This window comes from Tenrec ecaudatus, chromosome 2, assembly GCF_050624435.1.
Source record: "Tenrec ecaudatus isolate mTenEca1 chromosome 2, mTenEca1.hap1, whole genome shotgun sequence".
Taxonomy (NCBI): Eukaryota; Metazoa; Chordata; class Mammalia; order Afrosoricida; family Tenrecidae; genus Tenrec; species Tenrec ecaudatus.
This window is the reverse complement of record NC_134531.1, coordinates 2,848,324-2,867,455: the sequence shown is the minus strand read 5'-3', so window position 1 is coordinate 2,867,455 and position 19,132 is coordinate 2,848,324. Positions and strand designations below refer to the sequence as shown.

The 19,132-nt window shown below is 48.7% G+C and overlaps 1 protein-coding gene across 3 annotated transcripts; it reads right to left on the bottom strand.

Moving 5' to 3' along the window:
- Positions 1–3,563: 3,563 nt before the first annotated feature.
- Positions 3,564–19,045, bottom strand: CCDC127 (coiled-coil domain containing 127). 3 transcript variants are annotated; one of them, XM_075540849.1, is made up of 4 exons: positions 18,828–19,045; positions 12,168–12,394; positions 11,879–12,055; positions 3,564–4,441 (listed from the first exon to the last, which is right to left on the bottom strand). In XM_075540849.1, the coding sequence occupies exons 3-4, from the start codon at positions 12,015–12,017 to the stop codon at positions 3,780–3,782; spliced, it is 801 nt and encodes a 266-aa protein (XP_075396964.1). In that variant the 5' UTR covers positions 12,018–12,055; positions 12,168–12,394; positions 18,828–19,045; the 3' UTR covers positions 3,564–3,779. The 3 variants fall into 3 exon arrangements, with proteins under 3 accessions (XP_075396964.1, XP_075396962.1, XP_075396963.1); XM_075540847.1 differs by having other exon boundaries at positions 11,879–12,027; XM_075540848.1 differs by lacking the exon at positions 12,168–12,394 and having other exon boundaries at positions 11,879–12,027; positions 18,828–19,044.
- Between the last annotated feature and the right edge of the window lie 87 nt (positions 19,046–19,132).

The window sequence follows — 19,132 nt, the reverse complement described above, 5'->3', positions numbered from 1 at the left end:
AGCCATTGTATTTTCAGTTGCCTGATATACATGCATGTGAAAGTTGGGCACTGAATAAGGAAGACCAAAGAAGAATTGACGCACCTGAATTGTGGTGTTGGTGAGGAATATTGAAAATATCACTACCAATAGAACAAACAATTCTATCTTGGAAGAATTAACATCCAGAATGCTTCTTAAAAACAAGGATGTTGAGACTTTGTCTCCTACTTTGGACACTTTGTCAGTAGAGACCTGTCCCTGGAGGACATCAGACTTGGTAAAGCAGATGTTGTTAGGTACCATCGAGTCGGCTGACCCTCAGTGACCCCGTGCCCCACAGAACAATGTACACTCCCACACCATCCTCCCAACTGTCCCCAAGCCTGAGCCCAATGATGCAGTCACTGTGTCAGCCCATCCCATCTAGGACTTTCCGCTTTTTCACTGCCCCTCCACCTTATCAAACGTGGACTAGAAGAGATCCCTATTTGTCCCCATTCCAAAGAAAGGCGACCCAACAATGCTCAAAACCACAGAACGCTATCATGGATATAGCACGCAAAACTTTGCTTAAGAGTCTCCAAAATCGGTTGCAGCAGCACGTGGACTGGGAACTGCTGTCAGTCTATCCTGAACCTACACAGCAATGAATGGCTGTACCAGTCAGCCCCTGGTCTGGTTTCAGGTGCTGATGTTGAGTCTGCTCCATCGTGTATTGCCACAGATGGCGTTGATGTGATCTCTGTGTGTTCCATCTGGTGAAGTCTGTGCATAGTTGCCTTTTAGGTTGAAAACAGGGACAGTAGAGGAGCAGTGAAAAAGAGGAAAGCCCCTGACAAAGTGGATTGACACATGGCTGCAACAATGGGCTAGAACCATTGAGGGTGGTGCAGGACTGAGCAGTGTTTAGTTCTGTTTTGAGTAGGGTCGCTGTGAGTCAGAATCGATCGAATGGCCCCTAACAACATATACATTACATGAGTTCTGATTTACAGAGAAATGCAGAAATGACTTATCATATGTAGAAATGACAACCTACCTAACACAGCTCAGGGATGCAAATAGGACCAACCTGCATCTGGTTACACAAAGCCAGCAGACCCACCTCTGAGTGGTCAACCGATGCTCTCACTGGATGTCCCTCCTAGGACATCTGGCCCCTGGCTGAGCTGGCAGCCAATGCAGAACCAAGAGGCAGGTGGGGTGTGCCTGAAGCTCAGCCACCTGGTTGAAACAAGTACGGAACTTGGTCTTACTGCTACATATTGGCACTTGGGTAGTGACACTAAGATAGGGGGTCTCATTGGGGTGCAGGCTGGGGGGCTCCATCCTGTACCTCAAAAAGGCGATCTCAGTAAATGATGAACCCATCCATCTTTCCAAAATTCAAGATGGAAATAAAGCCATTTAGCACTCAATCAGACAAAACTCCGATGCACACAGACGTTAACAAACACTCCCCAGGAGTCCTGATGGTGCTCTCGGTGGACCGCACGGCCGGTTCAAACACACCAGCTGCTTCGTGGGAGAGACAAGGGGCTCTGATTTGACCCTGGAGGGTAGAGAAGCGCTGCAGCGGGCTTCCAGGACTGTCTGCCTTCACAAGAACACACACACTGCCTCAGCTTCCTGTGCACGCGCGGCTGGTGGGCTCAACCTGCCCATCCTTAGTAGCCCAATACTTTACTCACTGCACCACCAGGGATTTTTATTTGACACCCAAGTCTACTAAAAACCAAATCATCGCACTGGTTTTCCTCCAGGGAGCAGTACAGCCTACACTGGGGCCCTGGTTTGTCTTCATAACTTATCAACCAAACCCACTGTCGTCACATCGAATCCGATTGCCCTGTTGGGTTTCCAGGTTGTCACCTCTTCAAAGACTGCCGCGTCTTTTCCCACGGAATGCCAAGTGGGTTCCAACTGCCAGTCTTTCAATTAGCACACCACCACCAGGGCACCACCACCTCACAAACCAAAGTCGATTCCATTGCAGTTGGAGGTACACGGGTTTCTAACAGCAAGCTGTCTCAACCAGAACATCACCATTTTATCCTCATGTTAAAGATGCTTGTGTGTTTCTGAAGTGACAGAAGGGTGTATGATATACTAAGACAAGCATTACACCAACATCAGAGAGAACCTACTTCAGGACATACTGGACTACGGCAGCCTGTTCCTGACCCAGGGAGTGCTTGTGTGGTGCCAGTGTCCGCGTATGTGTGGATAGTTTGAACAGATTTACCTAGCCACGCTGGACATCGAAGGGGGTGTTAAATGCCGACTGTTTTATAGAGAAGCAGGTGAAGGTATTTCTCCAAGGACACACAACCAAGCACTGGAGTAATAGGAACTGACTCTTTAAGTCAGGGTCTAGTCTACCAGGGGCCGTGAGACAAGGCCTGCTCTGGATTTGCTGGAGACACCCGGTGGGACCAGAGGAGGTTGACAGTAAAGCAGGGCCATGTCCCCTGGGGGCAGGAATTGAAGGCCCTGGCCAGTTTCGGGCGGACTTCACCCCGAGTCTGGTCTCAAGGACAATGAGGATTGAAAGGAACATGCACACACTCAGCTATGTCAGACTGGGACAGGAACCAGGCTTCTCTGAGCTAAATACTTCCAACAGGCTCCCAGCTCTTGTGTGGATGCACGGAGGGTGGACTGGGAGAACATGATAGGGGAAAGGTGGCCAACCTTGCTCAGACCTTCGTGGCCACGGTCAGTCATCACCCACGTGCCTGGTTCCATGCCGGCTCCACCAGGACCACCTGTGCAACCTGAGCAGGTTACTGAACGTTCCTGACCTCAGCTCCAGCTTCCACACCTGCGAAACGAGCGCAGCTGTGTGGTCATCGCGTGCAATCACTGTGAGGGCCTGTCCCTTCATGAGTGGACCTGCAAAAACACATGGTAAGGGATCAATTCCTTCTGGACTTGTGACCAACAGGGCAAGCCATGCCATCTTCCACTGCCCGAATGCACGCAAAGACTGCCCGGTGAGCGAGGAAGGTGAAGAACAGGGGCCTCTGAAGGAGGGTGCTGTGAGGAATACTGAGCATGTTCCACACACCCCTGCCCTGGGAGGAGGGCACTCAGGAAGGGCAGTGACAAACAGGAAACCCTTCCCAGCGAGGGGCTGACAGAGGGGCTGCAACAGTGAAGAATGGGAGGGCGGTGCAGGACCGGGCAAGGCCTCCTGCTGTTGCACACGGCGGCTGTCCGTCAGGATCGCTCAGCGCCTCCAACAACAGGCCTCGTCTCTTTTCAATTGCTGCTGAAAGCCGAGGTAAAATGTTTACACTGTCTTGTCACGAGTAAAAAATTGTACAAATGAAAAATGGCATTTTTTATTATGTATCACTGCTAATAAATACCTGCGTACCAAGTAGACACAACCAAATTCCAAACAAATACTCCGGGGTACAAAACTTTAAAAACCACTTGAATTTTACTTGTTTTCCTTTGGAAGAGTGGGAGGGGAAATGTTACCTAACAACTTTCAAATTTAATTTTTGAAATTACATTAATTCACGGAAGAAACAATTTAGACAGCAATAAAAATAAGACAACAAAGCACAGGGTGAAATTAATACTGTATTTTACTTTAAAAAGCAAACCAAACGTTTATCCTATAACTGAAAATGAGATTACACTGTTCTGCCTGCGGGAGAGCTGAGAAGGTCGGGAGAAAGCATCACCGCTGAGGCCTGAAAGGCGCAACTCTACATCCCCCAGACGGGCCTCCAATCCGAAACAAGGCTCCGCTCTGCTCCACTCCACTCCACTCCACTGTTGTCTCACTCTTCCAGTATGGCTTTCTCTATGCGCTTAAACTTCTTCAGTTCCACAATTAGCTCCCAGTACTTGAGGTACAGCCACATGAGCCTCCCATTCTGGCGTCTGTTGGTGTTCCAGACCTCCCCACAGTGTGTGTCGTGTTTAAAGATGTCAGTCAGACCGGCCACCATGTCCAGGTCGGCAGCCACCGGGTCAACAGAGGCACGGACCAGCATGTTCTTCTCCAGGTCCAGCCGCCGGCGCCGGGGCAGCACCAGGCTGCAGTAGACGCTCTGCCTCTCGGCCAGCGCCTCCTCAAAGTCCTGCAGCAGCAGCCGGGCTCTCCTCTGCCAGTCCTCTTCCCCGTCAAGGCAGCTCTGATAGGCGCTCCTCAAGGGCTGCAGCTGCCTCTTCTCCTGCAGGACCCGAGCCCACTCCTGTTCCAGAAGCTTCTTTTCTTCGACCAGCTTGCGGCCCTGAGAGATAAGGGCTTCCCGGTAACTTGTGGTTCTGTTCTGCTCCTTTTCAAGCTCCAGCGATAACTGGGCGACGGCCCGGCGGTTTTCTGCGATCATGGTGTGGTACCTGGCTTCCAGATCCCGCTGGAAGGCAGCTGTTCTCTGGCGGAAAGCTTCTCGCTCCTTTTCGATTTCTTTCTGGGACTCCCTAGACCAGATCCAACCTGACACGAATAAACAGGGAGAAAAATAATGCATCGTCAAGTCAGAGCTGAAGTTCTGCAGTCTTGACTTGCCAAAAATACCACATCAGGACAGCATTTCCGTCCAAACTTAGGACCTCTGAGGCGCCAAAGAGCATGCTCTGTATGCATGTCGTGTGCAAAGTTCTCGCAAAGTCAGGCAAGGACTGCAGGCCTAACAGACAAATATGATAAGGCTGCACATACCATTTCCCCGAATGTACTATGGTTCCAGAACAATCTACAAGCATTTCCTTTGCTCATAAACCTAGCACTACGAGCCCCAGTGTCCCCAGAGAGGTGCCATGTAAAAGCTGAATATGGGTCGGCTTCAGCGAGTGCCCAGCCCAGGTCGGCGTGCCTGCTTAGATGGAGACCTCGCTGCCGTGGGGTCCACTTCGACTCGGGGACCCAGAGGGCAGGGCAAAATTGGCCCTGTGGCTGTGGCTTTCTGAGGCTGTCAATCTTGGCAGAAACAGAAAATCTCATCTTTTTCTCACTGACTTTGTGGTTAGCAGCTAGCTCAGCACTGACCCACTAGGCGACTGAGGCGCCTTTGCGCTTGAACATGCAAACAAGGTGGACCCACGGTCCTACCTGTACCTGCTTTCCTGCAGGGATCACACACACACACACACACACACACACACACACACACACACACACCACCCCACCCCACCCCCAACCAGGGCAGGAATGAAGGGTGAGCCTGAAGACCAGATCAGCCTGCCCGCCCCGCCCCTGCTGCTTGGAGATCCGAGACAGACCAAGCCGGACATCTCAACGTCCACAAAAGCCTGCTGGATTCAGGTGCTTGTTCTTTCCTAGGAGTTGCCAACTCTCTCACCATCCCAGCAACGGGAGGCTGCACTTCACTAAGGTGAAGGGACTTTTCAGTGATGCAGTAAGACTGCTGCTGGAGAGAAATCCTGGAGCCACGGCCAGCTCGGCCGTGCCCTGGGGAACATCAACAAAGGCAACACTTCATGGCTTTTCGAAGCACCATCTATGCCATGATCTCAAAACGAGGCCAGGCTGCTCCCTCCGATCCTCTCTCTACTGTGCCAGGCTGGTACCCCAGAAACAGCTAGCCCCCCACCTAGAAGCTTCTGGGCTTCTCGTCCTACCTTTTAGCTACTACCCATGCTGCCTCCCTCTCCTCCACCCCACCCTCGGTACGGGCCTTGCCCTTCAGTCCATCTTCCTCCCGGGTCCTTCAGGGTCCTGAGTCCTGGACATGAACTGTCTGGCATGTGAAAAAGCAGGGAGCCGGCGCTCTGTTCCAGTCCCCCTATACTCGCTGAACAGTTCTTCCTGCGCACCTCCTTACCCTGCACGTCACCACCATGATGTCACTTAGATTCCTTAGAGAAATAAGAGCGTCTTTAATGGCTCCTCACCTCGGCGCCCAGCCCTGTTTTGGAAGCGCCTGCAAGGCCTGGCATTACAGAGCCCCGCGGGTGTGCTCAGTCTTCTGCAGCATCTCCCTGACAGTCTCCACGCCAAGTGCATCTGCGCCGACCCCAGGGAGACATCAGCTATCATAACATGTGACACCTCTCAGGCACCTGCTCCTGCCACCTGGGGTGACCTTTCCCGCATGGTCACCAGGCCAGCTCCCGGGCAGGCAGCCTTCCTGATGCCCTTCAAACGCCCCTTTCTTGAAGCTCTCCCGACTCCCCCTAAACGGAAGTGGCCCTTCCCACCTCCCTTCTCCTCACACCTCCGAGTGCTTCACATAGTCCACGACATGCTTTTGACTGGTCCGCTCCCAGACGTGAGCTCTCTGGAATGTTCTGGGTCTTGCTTGACTGAGCTACAATAGGGAAGAGTCTGGTTTCATGCTTGTACAGCGGGAGGTGGCGAGGACACATCCTGGTGAACACGGCCTCCAGGGATGGGCGATGCAGGGGCCGTGGGGAGCCCGAACCCAAACCCTAGCCCACCCCCAGGGAGTCAACTCTGACTCAGAGCGGCCAGGAGGACAGAGTCCAACTGCTCCAAGCGTCTCAGAGACCGAACAGCTTAAGGGAACAAGGGGGCCTTGTCGTTCTCCCTCCCAGGGGGCAGTTGGCGGGTTTGAACCACTAACCTGGCAGGTGAGCCGCCCAACACTTAACACATTCCACCACCAAGGCTGAAGAAAGCTACATCATGAAAATAGCAAACAAAATAAAGCAAGAGCAGTGACACCAAATCAAATGGAGTCAGTTCCAGCCCCTCGCAACCTATGTGTATCGGAGCGGAACTATGCTTCAGGGGTTTCCATGACGGGTCTTGGGAAGGTGTCAGATAAAGCAGATTTCAAAGCAAAGAAACCAGGCAGAAACACCTACTACCAGAACTGTGTATGCACCAAATAACAAAGCCATAAAATGTATAAAGCAAAACAAATAAAACGAAAAGGAGGAACACACATCCAAAATTATAACCAAAGACTTCAATCCCCCTTCACCTCAACAATAGTATAGTTACATAGAAAATCAGCAACGACATAAAATAAGAATGCTAACAAATATCAACTAAAAAGCCCTAATATCATCAATTAAGATAAAACTGACGTATATCGAAAACCTCACCCAAGACAGCAAAAAACGCATTCTCAAGAACTCACACAACACTTACCAACATATACCATCCCCCAAACCAGTGGTTCTCAACCTTCCTAGTGCCATGATCTTACATGTTGTGGTGGTCCCCAACCATAAAATAATTTTCGTTGTTACTTAACTGTAATTTTGCTACTGTTATGAATCGGGCAACCATAAGAGAGTCATTCGACCTCCAAAGGGGTCGTGTCCCACAGGTTAAGAACCACTGACCTAAACCATAAAACAAATCTCAAAAAACAAATCTAGAAGAATTGAAGTCACATAGAGTAACCTTCAACTACAATGGAATCAAACTAAAATAATTGACAAACAAAGACAACAGGGAACTTTTCAAACATTGGGAGATAAAGGACCCTTCTAAATAAACTCCGTGAGAGGGCGTCTCAAGAGAAATAAAGGTACAATGAACACAGGGAGGCGGAAATTCACAGCACAAAATGCATCCCTTAGAAAAAAGGCAAAATTTCGCATCAAGAATCTATAACTAAACCCCAAACATGAGCAAACTGCCAGAGAAACTGGGTTACTTGAAGAATGTGGCATCACGACTGGAGGAGAGCTTACTGCATAACCCCAATGGCTGAAAGCAAGGAGGACTTGAAGCACCTGCTGGTGACGATCAAAGAGTGCAGCCTTCGGTGTGAATTACAACTCAATGTTTAAACAACCCAAATCCTCACGACTGGACCAACAGGATGAGAAATGGAGAAAAGGTTGGATTTGTCAAGGATTTTGCCTTGCTTGGATACACAACACTCATAGAAGCAGCAATCAAGAAATCAAAAGATATGTTGGTATTAGGTAAATGTGCTTCACAAGACCTCTTTCAAGTCTTGAACAAGGATATTTCTTTGAGGACTAAGGTGTGCCTGAACCAAGCCAATTGCCTCAGATCCATGTGAAAGTTGGGACACTGACAAGGAATGGCGAAGAATGGATGCATTTGAATTGTGGTGCTGTGGATGAATATCGGAAGTACTAGACTGCTAAAAGGACAAACCTTTCTGCCTTGAAGAAGTAAGGCAGAGTGCTCCAGAGGCAAGGATGGTGAGACTTCGTCTTACATCGTGTGGCTACATTGTCGGGACAGACTACTGCCTTGAAAGGCATGTTTGAAACCGTAGAAGGGCAGCACAGAGAAGACAGACTGCCACCACAGCTCCAGCAATGGGAATAAACAAGGCGGGCACGGGGCTGGACAGCGCTTCCTTCGACTGTGCGTCGGGTCACTATGGTCGGAGCTGACTTGATGGCACCTAACACCACCACCCCAAAGCAAGCACAAAACAGCAAATAATGAGAGCAGAAGTCAATGAGGTGGAAAACAAAAGGGAAGAGACCAACGAGCCAGTGCCAACTCAGTGACCAATGGCAAATACGAGGCCGAGTGAAAAAGGACTGCTATAAAATCATATCAATCTTTGTTAAACAGAAATATCAAAATATGAAGCTACTGTTTCTTGACAGACCTTCCCTCTATCTAGGTCTACATACTTCTGAAAGTCTTTCTGTTCCCCACAACTCAAACCCTTGCCTGAAGAACTCGGTACTCTTCCATAAACACCACACCACGTCTTTCAGTGACTAAATGGCTAAATAAACTGTGCTGCCGTCACAGGAAGTACTACCCTGCAACGACACACTGAAGGGTCTTCTGCAAGAAGCTCTAGAGAAGTATACCAATGATAAGCAGCCAATCTCAAAAAGTTTTATCTGTATGACTCCATTTATATAAATAACATTGCAGAGAGGTCAGAGAAAGAGGAGTGGCTGCCGAGGCTTAGGGCTGAGGGGCGGGAGGGGGGGTTCAAGCGGTGATGGCGGGAGGCTGGAGGGGGATTTACGATGGAAACCTGCTGTGGCTGCACCCGTGGCAACAGCCTGGCTGCAAGGCTGCACTGCAGTGTGACATGACCACTGGAGGGAAAAGGAGAAAGGGGACGTGGGATTTCTCTGCATCTTTTATTACTGCTGCATGTAAATCTACAGTTAACTCCACGTTCGAAGCACAGCACAACAAAGTTGGACTAAATGAACTCTTCTGCGTGACTTCTAGGCCAGGAAAGAAGAGCGCGATATTGCAAGAACACGTACGAAGAAAATGGGAGAAGATGAGGAAGTGAGAAACAGGGAGGCTGAGAAAAAGACAGGCAAAGAGGAGGATGGAATAGGGATGGAGACTGAGAGGCCACCTGCCAAAGGGCTGAAGTACTGGGCATTTTCCGGGCGCATGGTGGCTTAAGCCCTATTTCCTCTGCCACCCAGGCCTCCTACTGAAGAAAAGGATTTTCTCAAGGGAGCTACCCAAGCAAGAATTTCTGCCATGGATTGCTGCTCTTTGGCGGGCACTATGATTCTGATCTCTGTGTTATCTTGAAAGTTATATAACTTGGCATTTTCAATGATCAAGTGAAAACTAGCCTTTCTCATCCAGAAGCCAGCCAACACTATTTATCAAGAATTGTCTTCACTTCTAGACCATGCTAGAATTTACTCTGCAACAAGTGATGTTGAAACATGACTTCAGAAAGTCCTTCTAAAGACACAGAAGATATCTGACCACATTGCCCAAGCAAGTAGCTAAGTAGAAAAAAATAAATAAAACAAAGCCTACCCACTGCCATGGAGTCAATCTGACTCATAACAGTACACCTGGTTTCAGACTGTAAATCTTCTCCTGGCATGTTTGAACTACCCACCTTGTTGCTAGGCCCAGTGCCTAACCCCCCTCCCCACCCCCCCAGAGCTAATATTCTCAGCGACTCACTGGCTTCCATTTCATTCTGACTTACAGATCCTACAGGACGACCCCTGTGCAGTTTCCAAGGCTGTGAACCTGTCTGGGAGCAGAGAGCCTCCTCTTTCTTCACAGAGCAGCTGGTGGGCTCAAACTACTGACTTTTCGATGAACAGCCCAACTTGTCACTAGAGTTCTTGAGAACATCATCTCAGGGCCACATGAAATAAAAGGGGTCCAGGAGGATATGCATTGCAATAAACTGGGTGGCCGGGAGCTTGAGCTGAAGTCTCAACACCAATGATTACATTATTGAATATAACTAATTATTAGTTCCTTAGTAAATATCATTTCAAGCCTTCTAATTCATTAACTGAGGTAGGAATTCATCACCCTAGCCGAGGGCAACAGGTAGCCATTCCAAGTGTTTTGCAAGATTGCAGGTTGATGAGCTCAGAAAGGCCATATCCTTAGGGCAGGATTTGGATGGATACACCTTGCTCACTAAGGTGCAGAGCCTGGTGCAGCTCAACTGAACTAGCTGCTCTCATTAGCCCGGTGGCCCAAGATATACTGTCCCAGAAAAGGCCACTATATTAAATATACCACTACAAATAGAGAGCAGTTTTTGCTTTCCTTCCACATGGTTATTCAATTACACAAATTCTTAGACGGCAACCAAAAAACATGGGTGGTAAAAAAATATATAAAACCCACTAACCCTGAACTTGAAGGGTTGTATCACAGTGGCTATGACTAAGGGCCAGAATAATAAACCCGAATGGGACGAGGTTAAAGTTCCCAGTAGTACTACCAAGTTGATTCAAAGCAGAAAGAACACCTACTTGCCTGGGCTAAGTACTATAGACGGATTTCTCAAACAAGAACAGACAACACACTGGTCTCTCATTCGCTCCCCATCATCCCATAGCAGGGACATGGGAGCCAGAGGGTCAAGCCTATTAAACCCACTCCAAACAAAATCCCCTAAGGACAAACCTTCCTGAGTTCTCACGATGACTTGAAAGACGTGTGATGGTCACCTCCCTTGGACAGAAACACCAAGGTTCAGAGGCCTAAGGTGTGTGTAAGACTCACTTCACGAGATGGGATGGAATGAGGATGCACCTATCAGTCTCCACTGAGCCAGGACCTCTGGTTCCCCAACTTCTGTTCCCTCACTCAGTCCAGACAGCCCACATACTAACCCCCTCCGTGAGCACTGTTATATGCCCCAAGGGGACCTACTTGGTAAGTCAGGCTCCCGTTCCAATAATTTCTTCACCATACTTTGCTATAGCTCCCATATCTTGTGTATCCCATTCATGAGGGTGTGTACTGATAGCAGGGCCATGATGTAAGTACTAATTGTTCTTAAATTGGGGCTAGGATTTAGTGCAAACCCAAATCCATTCCTGGTTCTGTGGTTTTTTACCTGCCATTGACTCCCCTTAGAGATTTCTTTGCTAAATTATGGTAGAGAGTCTTATCAATCATCTCCCTGGAGCAAAAATATCTTCTGTTGTTAATACTGTCATTGATTAACCCCTGATACTAACTTTTAAAACCCTGTTGAACCTACCAGTGTAGGCTACCTACATATCAAATATCTGAATTATTCACTCATGCAGAATAAATCCTTCCGTGGCTGCGCACTATTTACACAAATAATAGGAATTGGCTGTCAGGCAAAATTTACATTATTCATTGACAATGTCAATCACAAGTCTGCCAGAATAACATATATCTTAATATAACAACTAAAGCATTGATGTACAAAGTCAATATGTGTCCACCTACCGAATAGTTTTCTTTACTGAATAGCTTTTTAAAATTAAATTTATTTAAAAATATCTTTTCTCATTGATTTTTTCCTATTTGATTTTCTAAATTTGTTACTAAGGGTACAAAAATGTTTGTTTTCAAAAAATGTACTAGTATTTCCATGAGTAAATACACATCATTATTTTTAATATGTGATTAAAAATTTGCAATAAAATATTTCAAAGTCTTAATACTGCCCCTTCCCTCCAACACCCCATCCCCACAATAAAAAAAAAAACAACTTACGGAAAGCAGCCAATCCCAGCATTGGAACCAATAAGGCATAATTCCACCGGCCTCCATCACCCCCTTCAGCTTGCGAACCACCTTCAGCTTGGGAATTAGGCGGGATATTCCAATTTGGGGGGTCATTTAAGTTATTCATGGAGATATACCTTAAAGTAATGAATTAAAGTTTTCAGACTAGAAAAGGAATGAAACACATCTGTTACAATAGCATTTACCCAAATGGGGCACAGGACAGTGCCCTTTAAGTTTTGACGTAAACACGCGACAGTACAGGAAAGCAACTCACAATCTAGTGGGGAAAAGGTATGTCCCAAACTCCATCGCTCACATACAAGCAGAGGGGGGCATATGCTCCGCGGCAAGTGTGTGGGAGTGAGGTTACTCCGGAGGCTTCCTGCAAGCTCCGAACCGTGGTCTACCACCATTCGCGCAGCTCCATAGGCCGTGAGTTTGAACGACAATCATCGTTTCAACAGGCAGAGAAGATGGTAGGGGTCTGACAAGCGCAGAAAGCTAGAGGATGGAGTTAAAAACCGTGAGTTTCCGGTACTGGAAAGGACATATCCCTGAAGTGTTAGTGCATGTGGACTGGGGCATTGCTGGAGGCAACTTCTACCTTGGTGGTATCCACATCCAGGTAACAAGTAGGATCAGCTCCAGGCATACACTCAAGAACCAGCATGGAATCTAATGTCGCGAAGAATTCCCTAGGGACCTACAGAAACCACCAACACCATCAGGCTGACACTGGTTCCCAGAGTAGAACTGTGCTCAACAGGTTCTCTTCCAAGGCTCCTCAGGAAGGACAGGGCCCCCCCCCCCCCCATGCTCAGGGAGAACAGAGCTTCTGACCACCTGTACCTCCCAGGGATTTCAAGTCCCAACACTAAGGGGTACAGTGTCAGGGTAGAATCATGCTCTATTTCAGAGCTTTGTATGTATTTCAGAAGAAATACATACGAATGACAACAAACGCCTCTCAGTACACGAGAAAAAAAATCGATCCAATTTCCTTTTCTAAAATTTAATTGGTTTTTAGGTAAATACTTTTTAATGTGTGAAGACACACTATTTTGATAAAGACATGTCAAAAAAGCATATGGCCCAGAACTTACTATTACGGGCTTATGGTAACCACAAAGGCTCCAACAGGAGAGCTGCTGGGTGAGCACTGGACTGTCAACGATAACAAGTCCGAGCTTCGCACCCACTGGCCACTCACTGGTGGAACAGGAGGCGAATACTGAGCCTTTGAAACACTGGGCAGGGTTACTGTGAGCCAGAATCAACTGGATGGCTGTGTGTGTTCAAAGAACAACAAAGGGAGCCCCTGTTGCTGCTGCCCGTTAAACAAACCGACCAGCCGCACCGAGGGGGGAAGGAGAGGCTATCGGCTCCCAGGAGGCAGTAAGACTTCACTCAATGGCAGCGAGCAGAGAATAGCAAAATTAGGTTTCTCAAAGTACGAAAGCTGGATAACTTTCAATATACATCTGGCAAGTATGGTGTTCCTTCCTCCAAGTTTGGTGCATCATCTCCAGCCCCATGGTTCTCAACCTTCCCACTGCCTCGACCCTTTAGTACAGTTTCTCATGTGGTGGTGACTCCAACCGTAAAATTATTTTCATTGCTATTTCTTAACTGTCATTTTGCTACTGTTATTAATCCAGCGACCCATGTGAAAGGGTCGTTCAACCCCCAAAGGGGTTGCGACCCACAGGTTGAGAACCTCTGATCTAGGACACAAGTGGGAAGCATGGGGTGAGCTGCTTGAATTGGCCAGACCTATTATTCCTGCCTTTTGATAATAGGGCCAAAGGTCTCATCTGCAACAGCTTCCTGCAGGACAGGGTGGCAAGACTTCTAGCTGTTCTGCCTCCGCAGGATCAGGTGAGCGCTTTGGGGGCTGATAGAACCTAGCTACACACAGTCTATTTCATTGGTGGAGGATGTATAGTACCTGTAAAAAAAATGAAAACAGCAGAACAGACAAGGTCCGAAGCACCAAGTTATACATATTAAACTGAGCGGTCCCAAGAATGGCAGGAAGCCATGGGGCCCAAGATTTCCAAGAGCCAAAGATGTTTTCCCATGTGGGTCCTTGTGTTAGTCTGGGTACATTAGAGACACAAATCCACAGAAATTCATGTATAAGAGAGAGTTTTATATAAAGGGTAAATGCACATCAAGAAAACATCCCAACCCAGTGCTGCCCAAGCCCACATGTCCAACACCAGTCCACAAAGTCCTCCTCCATCTCACAAAACACACACTATGATGCTGATTGCAGGAGGAAAGCTGAATCAGTGAACATGGAAGCATCTCAGTACTGGCAGGGGTCTTCACATGGCTGCTCCAGCCACCCAGGGCTGCATCGGGGTAAGTCCATGCGGCTTCTCCTTGGGGACGTCTTGCAGGAAGTGAGCCTTGCCAGCTGAAGCAAATTGGCTAAGGCAGCTGCACCCTGGTCTGACCATCACAAAGCAAGAGACCCGAGAACTCGAAAGGCGAGGCTCACTGAGCCATTTATCCCCCCCCCCACCCTTCAATTAACCCCACATGTGTTTATCAGGCAGGTTGGCACAGTAACTATCTCAGTCCTACATCTCCGAACTCCTTTAGTTGGTGCTGGATCTTTCCTTTAGTTCTTTTACCTTTTGTGTAACTAGGTCTGATTAACAAAGTAACAACATTCCTCTCCTAGAAAGACCAGCTCCCCCTTTTCGGCAGTGAGCAGATCCCGGGCTGGCCCATTTGGTGGTGCCACACCTGCTCGGGAATTCATTTGGGTTTGTAGGGTTAGAAGAGTGTCACCTATCTCTCCCATATCAATGCTCAGGTCTCCTGATAGTTTGTAGTAAAAACGAGTAGTTCCAATGGTTCCAACTCCAGTTCCCAGAGCTGCCGCTGTGCTAGACCAATGAGGATGGGGATTACAACTGCTCTGCTACATCCAGGGAATTTGGAGGAGTCAATTCAGATTTGTATTTTTGTACTGTTTTCTAGGTCTTGTTCATCATGAAAGTTACGTCTGGAGTGAAAAAGATTGGGACGAATAGTCCCTTGGTTAACCTATAGGCATGTGAGACAAAGGTGTCACATAGGAAAAATATTCCAGGTGAGGCAATGGAGCAGGAGAGGGTCTTGACTGGAAAAGAGAAGTACTTTGGTGGCCACTGGTCCAATGGCAGGGGATGCTTTGTCTTGGTTCTGTTGACTGTTTCCCATGATAGAATGGGGAGATGCTAGATATTATGTGGCACAACCAACACTGAGTGGTGAACACTGTATGATACAGAGTTGGTGGGTGGTGTTAAGATCAAATTGATGCCTGGAGTCAGCTTGTTGTAGTTTGTCTGAGTTTGGTGAGGTCTATTGGTTTGCAGGGAACCAGGGTCTGGGCTAGCTCGTCTTTTGATGCCAGTTTGAGCTATTTGTTTAATGGCTTGGTCACCTGCCAAATCTTACACTAAGCTTTTTAGGTTCCATATCCCGTAAGGGCATTTGGCCCCATGCAGGGGTTGCGAGTGACGGGATGAATAGGCAACAGTGGAGTTGGTGGTTTTAAGATCTAGAACAAGTCAGTAACTGCTGTTGGGTTTAATAACTGGCAGAATGGGTGCTGTAGGGAGAGCGGTGGGCCTTAAACAGGCCTCCCCTGGGAGTTTTGAGATTATGGATTTAAGGCCCTTCAGGTGTTGGAAGGCTATAGAGTAGGGGGAACATTGGGAAGCTTCCAGGGGTCTTGCAATCTGATATAAACAGCTTGGTGGTGCACAGCAACAGAGGGTTAGGTGATGTCCCAAAGGCTTGGGTAACTAGGGCAGGTGTTAAAGGGCAATTGGGGGGGGGTGTTGTTGGGACACCAGTGTTATTTTGGGGGAAGATGAGGCAAGAGAACGTCTGGTGTAACTTGTAAGAGAAGCAACAAGTTTGGGGCCCGAGAGGCACCCAGTAAATAAAGTTACTACTGCTTTGAAATTTGTAAAAATATCTCTGCCCAGTAGGGGGACAGGGCTTTGTGAGACTACTAGAAACGGGTGAGGATTGTACTTTATAAAGGCTACATTAAGAGTGGCCATGTAATAAGGGGTTGTAGGAGACTCCCACAATGGTGGTGAGGGCTAGGTAAGTCTGTCCTGAATGTTCAGGAAGTGTTAAGTGGCCCTGGCGTCCAAAAGCAAAGAGACAGGTTTACCTGAACTGAGGATCGCTACACTGGGCTTGTGATCGGTGATCCCTGGGGGCCCTTGACCCTGGGCACCATCAGTCCTCTTGGCCAAGCCTAGAAGCCCAGACAAGGAAACTTCTTGAGCCAGTTGCTGTGGTGGTGGTGTTATGGAAGAGACTATCCTTCCTGCCCTCTGGCTGAAAGGGCACTCAATTCCCCAGTGTCCCCCTTGTTTGTAGTGTGGGCTTGGTCTCAGTGGGGGAAGACGATTTGGGCATTTGTGTGCCCAATGTCCCTTCTGGGAACATTTGAAGCAGGGTCTGGGTGGCTTACCCGTCAGTGGCTCATTGTTTAATGGTTTGAATCCACCCATCTTGCCCTGAAGGGCTGTTAGCCAGCATCTGATATTTAGTTTTGTCCCTTTCTAGTTTACCAAATTTTTCCTATTCCTGTTATTGAAAATCACTGAGACGGTCTCACTGAGGAGTTTGAGGACCTTCCTTGTGTTTTCTAAGCTTTTTATTGTCAGGAGCTGACTGTAAGAAAAGTGAGTGAGGTAAAGTAGTGCCCGCTGGTGCTGAGGGATCAGTCCTGGTGCACGTATGGAACGCCTCCGAGCAGGATTTTCTCTTGTCATGATCGACTGCTGTATTGGCCATCTTTTGTAAGCCCTCAGTGAGGTGCATAACCATGCCATCTTGGAGAGTGTAGTCCTCATGACCAAGTTTTTAACTTCGGTTAAGGTATTGTCAGGGAACTACATGGGGTTCCAAAAAGTTTATTCCAGTTCTGGGCATGAACTTCATCGCCTCTCTGCTGGGTCACTACCCAGACTCTCTCCCTGTCTTTGGGAGATAGGGTAGTTGTAAGAATAATGTAAATCTCATGCTGGGCAATATCCCAAGACCGAGAAAGGTACCTGAACTGTTTAATATAAGTGTCTGGGTCAAAGGAAAAGGGCCCCAGATATTCTTTCAAGAACGGACAGGGCAGATTACAAGGAGCCACATGTGACCTCTTCCCTGGGAGAGGGACAGCAGAGAAGGGGGGAAGGGAGACCCCGAATAGGGCAAGATATGACAAAATAACGAGGTATAAATTACCAAGGGCATATGAGGGAGGGGGGAAAGGGGAGGGAGGGGAAAAAAAAAAAAGAGGACCTGATGCAAGGGGCTTAAGTGGAGAGCAAATGCCTTGAGAATGATTGGGGCAGGGAATGTATGGATGTGCTTTATACAATTGATGTATGTATATGTATGGATTGTGGTAAGAGTTGTTGGAGTCCCTAATAAAATGTAAAAGAAGAAAAGAGAAAAAAATGATTTGGGCAAAGACTGTACAGATGTGCTTTATACAATTGATGTATGTATATGTATGAAATGTGAAAAGAATTGTATCAGCCCCAATAAATTGTTAAAAATAAATAAATTAAATAAAATAAAATTGAGAGCAAAAAAAAGAACGGACAGGGCAGAAAGCTAAAAAGGGATATGTACTCTTACAAGTCCCTCAGCTCCTGCCACCTCACAGAGAGGGAGAGAGGGGAGCAGGGTCTGATTTTTGGTGGAAAATGTCAGGTTGGAGGAGGCGATGGAAGGAGCCAGGGGCAAAGGCGAGACTGGAGGAGGATAATGAGGAGCATCAGGGGAGGGTGTGTGCCGAAGGGCATGATCCAACCTGTTGAAGGAATATTCATTGTCTGGTGAGCCAGCAGGAGTTGGGTAGTGTGGCACTGTCTGCACAGAGACGGGTGAGAGTGGAGGGAGAAAAAAGTCCATTCCTAAGGAACTTCTAGGTACTTGCTGTTCTGTTGACAAGGTCCCAAAGGGCATTAAAATTGAAGAGCTATTTTCTGGTCATTTTGAGCCACGGCTACTTCGTATTGAGGCCAAACCCGATCCCCCCCCCCAAAAAAAAAATATTACCGGTAGGTGTGTTGTTTTGTTTTATTTTTTCCCTCAAAAGGTTAAGTGTTTAGGCTTCATGTCTGGGTATAGACCCAGAGTTTTAAGATTAGCTATTAGGCACTCCAGAGGGGAAATTCAGGGCGGCCTGGATTGAGCACTTCCCATGGTGGGTGGGTGGGTGAGTGAGTGGAATTTGAGCTCCCAGGAGAAGACTCAGGAAAGGAACCCAAATAAACAGTAGAATCAGCTGGTGTGTGGATGCAGTCAATAATGCAAGCGGAGAGGGTCCCCGTGGTCCCAGCACTGCACCCTCCCCGGTTTCGGTACCCAATAGGCAGAAACTCGGGTATCAAGTAGCAGGCTGTAAGTCGGCCGGGCACCCACCGACACAAGGGGGTACGGTCAGGCATCCATACTCTCGGAATGAAGGCTAGGGGTGGGGGAGCTCCGTGTGGAAGAGGCGGGGGTGGCGAGGGTCTGGGCGTGCGCGGGAAGCAAGGGAGCGGGCTGCTTGAATTGGCCAGACACCATCTTACAGCCAAGCCAGACCTGTTAACTCCCTGATTGCGTGACTTCTGGCGTTCGGTTTCTCGACCTACCGGGATCTCGGATTTTTCGCGAAAACAAAAGCACTCCCTGCTCTAAGGTAAGACCGGGGGGAGTAGTGCACAGTAAAGCCCAAGCCACCGAGTGTACACGAGAGCTGACCCCTGCCCTTCAGCCCGAGCGCCTGCAGCCGGAGCCAGAGGGGAGACCGGCCCAGAGGGGTGGCGCGGGTCCCATCCCCAGGGGCGTCATCTTCCGGTCGTTCCTGCCGGTCACCGGCGGCCGCACACTGGACTCGCCCAGGCACTGGGGCCCGACATACCTAGGGGCGGGAGTGCCGGGGTCTCCGCCTCCCCTTGGCTCCGAGCACAGCGGTAGCGGCCGCACAACGTCCGGTCCCTCCGCGTTCAATCCGCGGCACAGTCTCAGCCTCAGGGTCTCTTCAGGCAAAGCTTTGGCCGGCTACTCCAGCGGGTGCGCCCCGCGTCCGCCGACCCGCTCGCGCAGGCGCCGTCCCCACCTACCGCTCCCAGTGCGACGTAGTGCGCAGGCGCCAGAACCCCAGGCGCCGTCCTTTGCCCCCGGCGCGGTGGGCGCGCAGGCGCAGCTCTCCCGTTCGCCTTCACC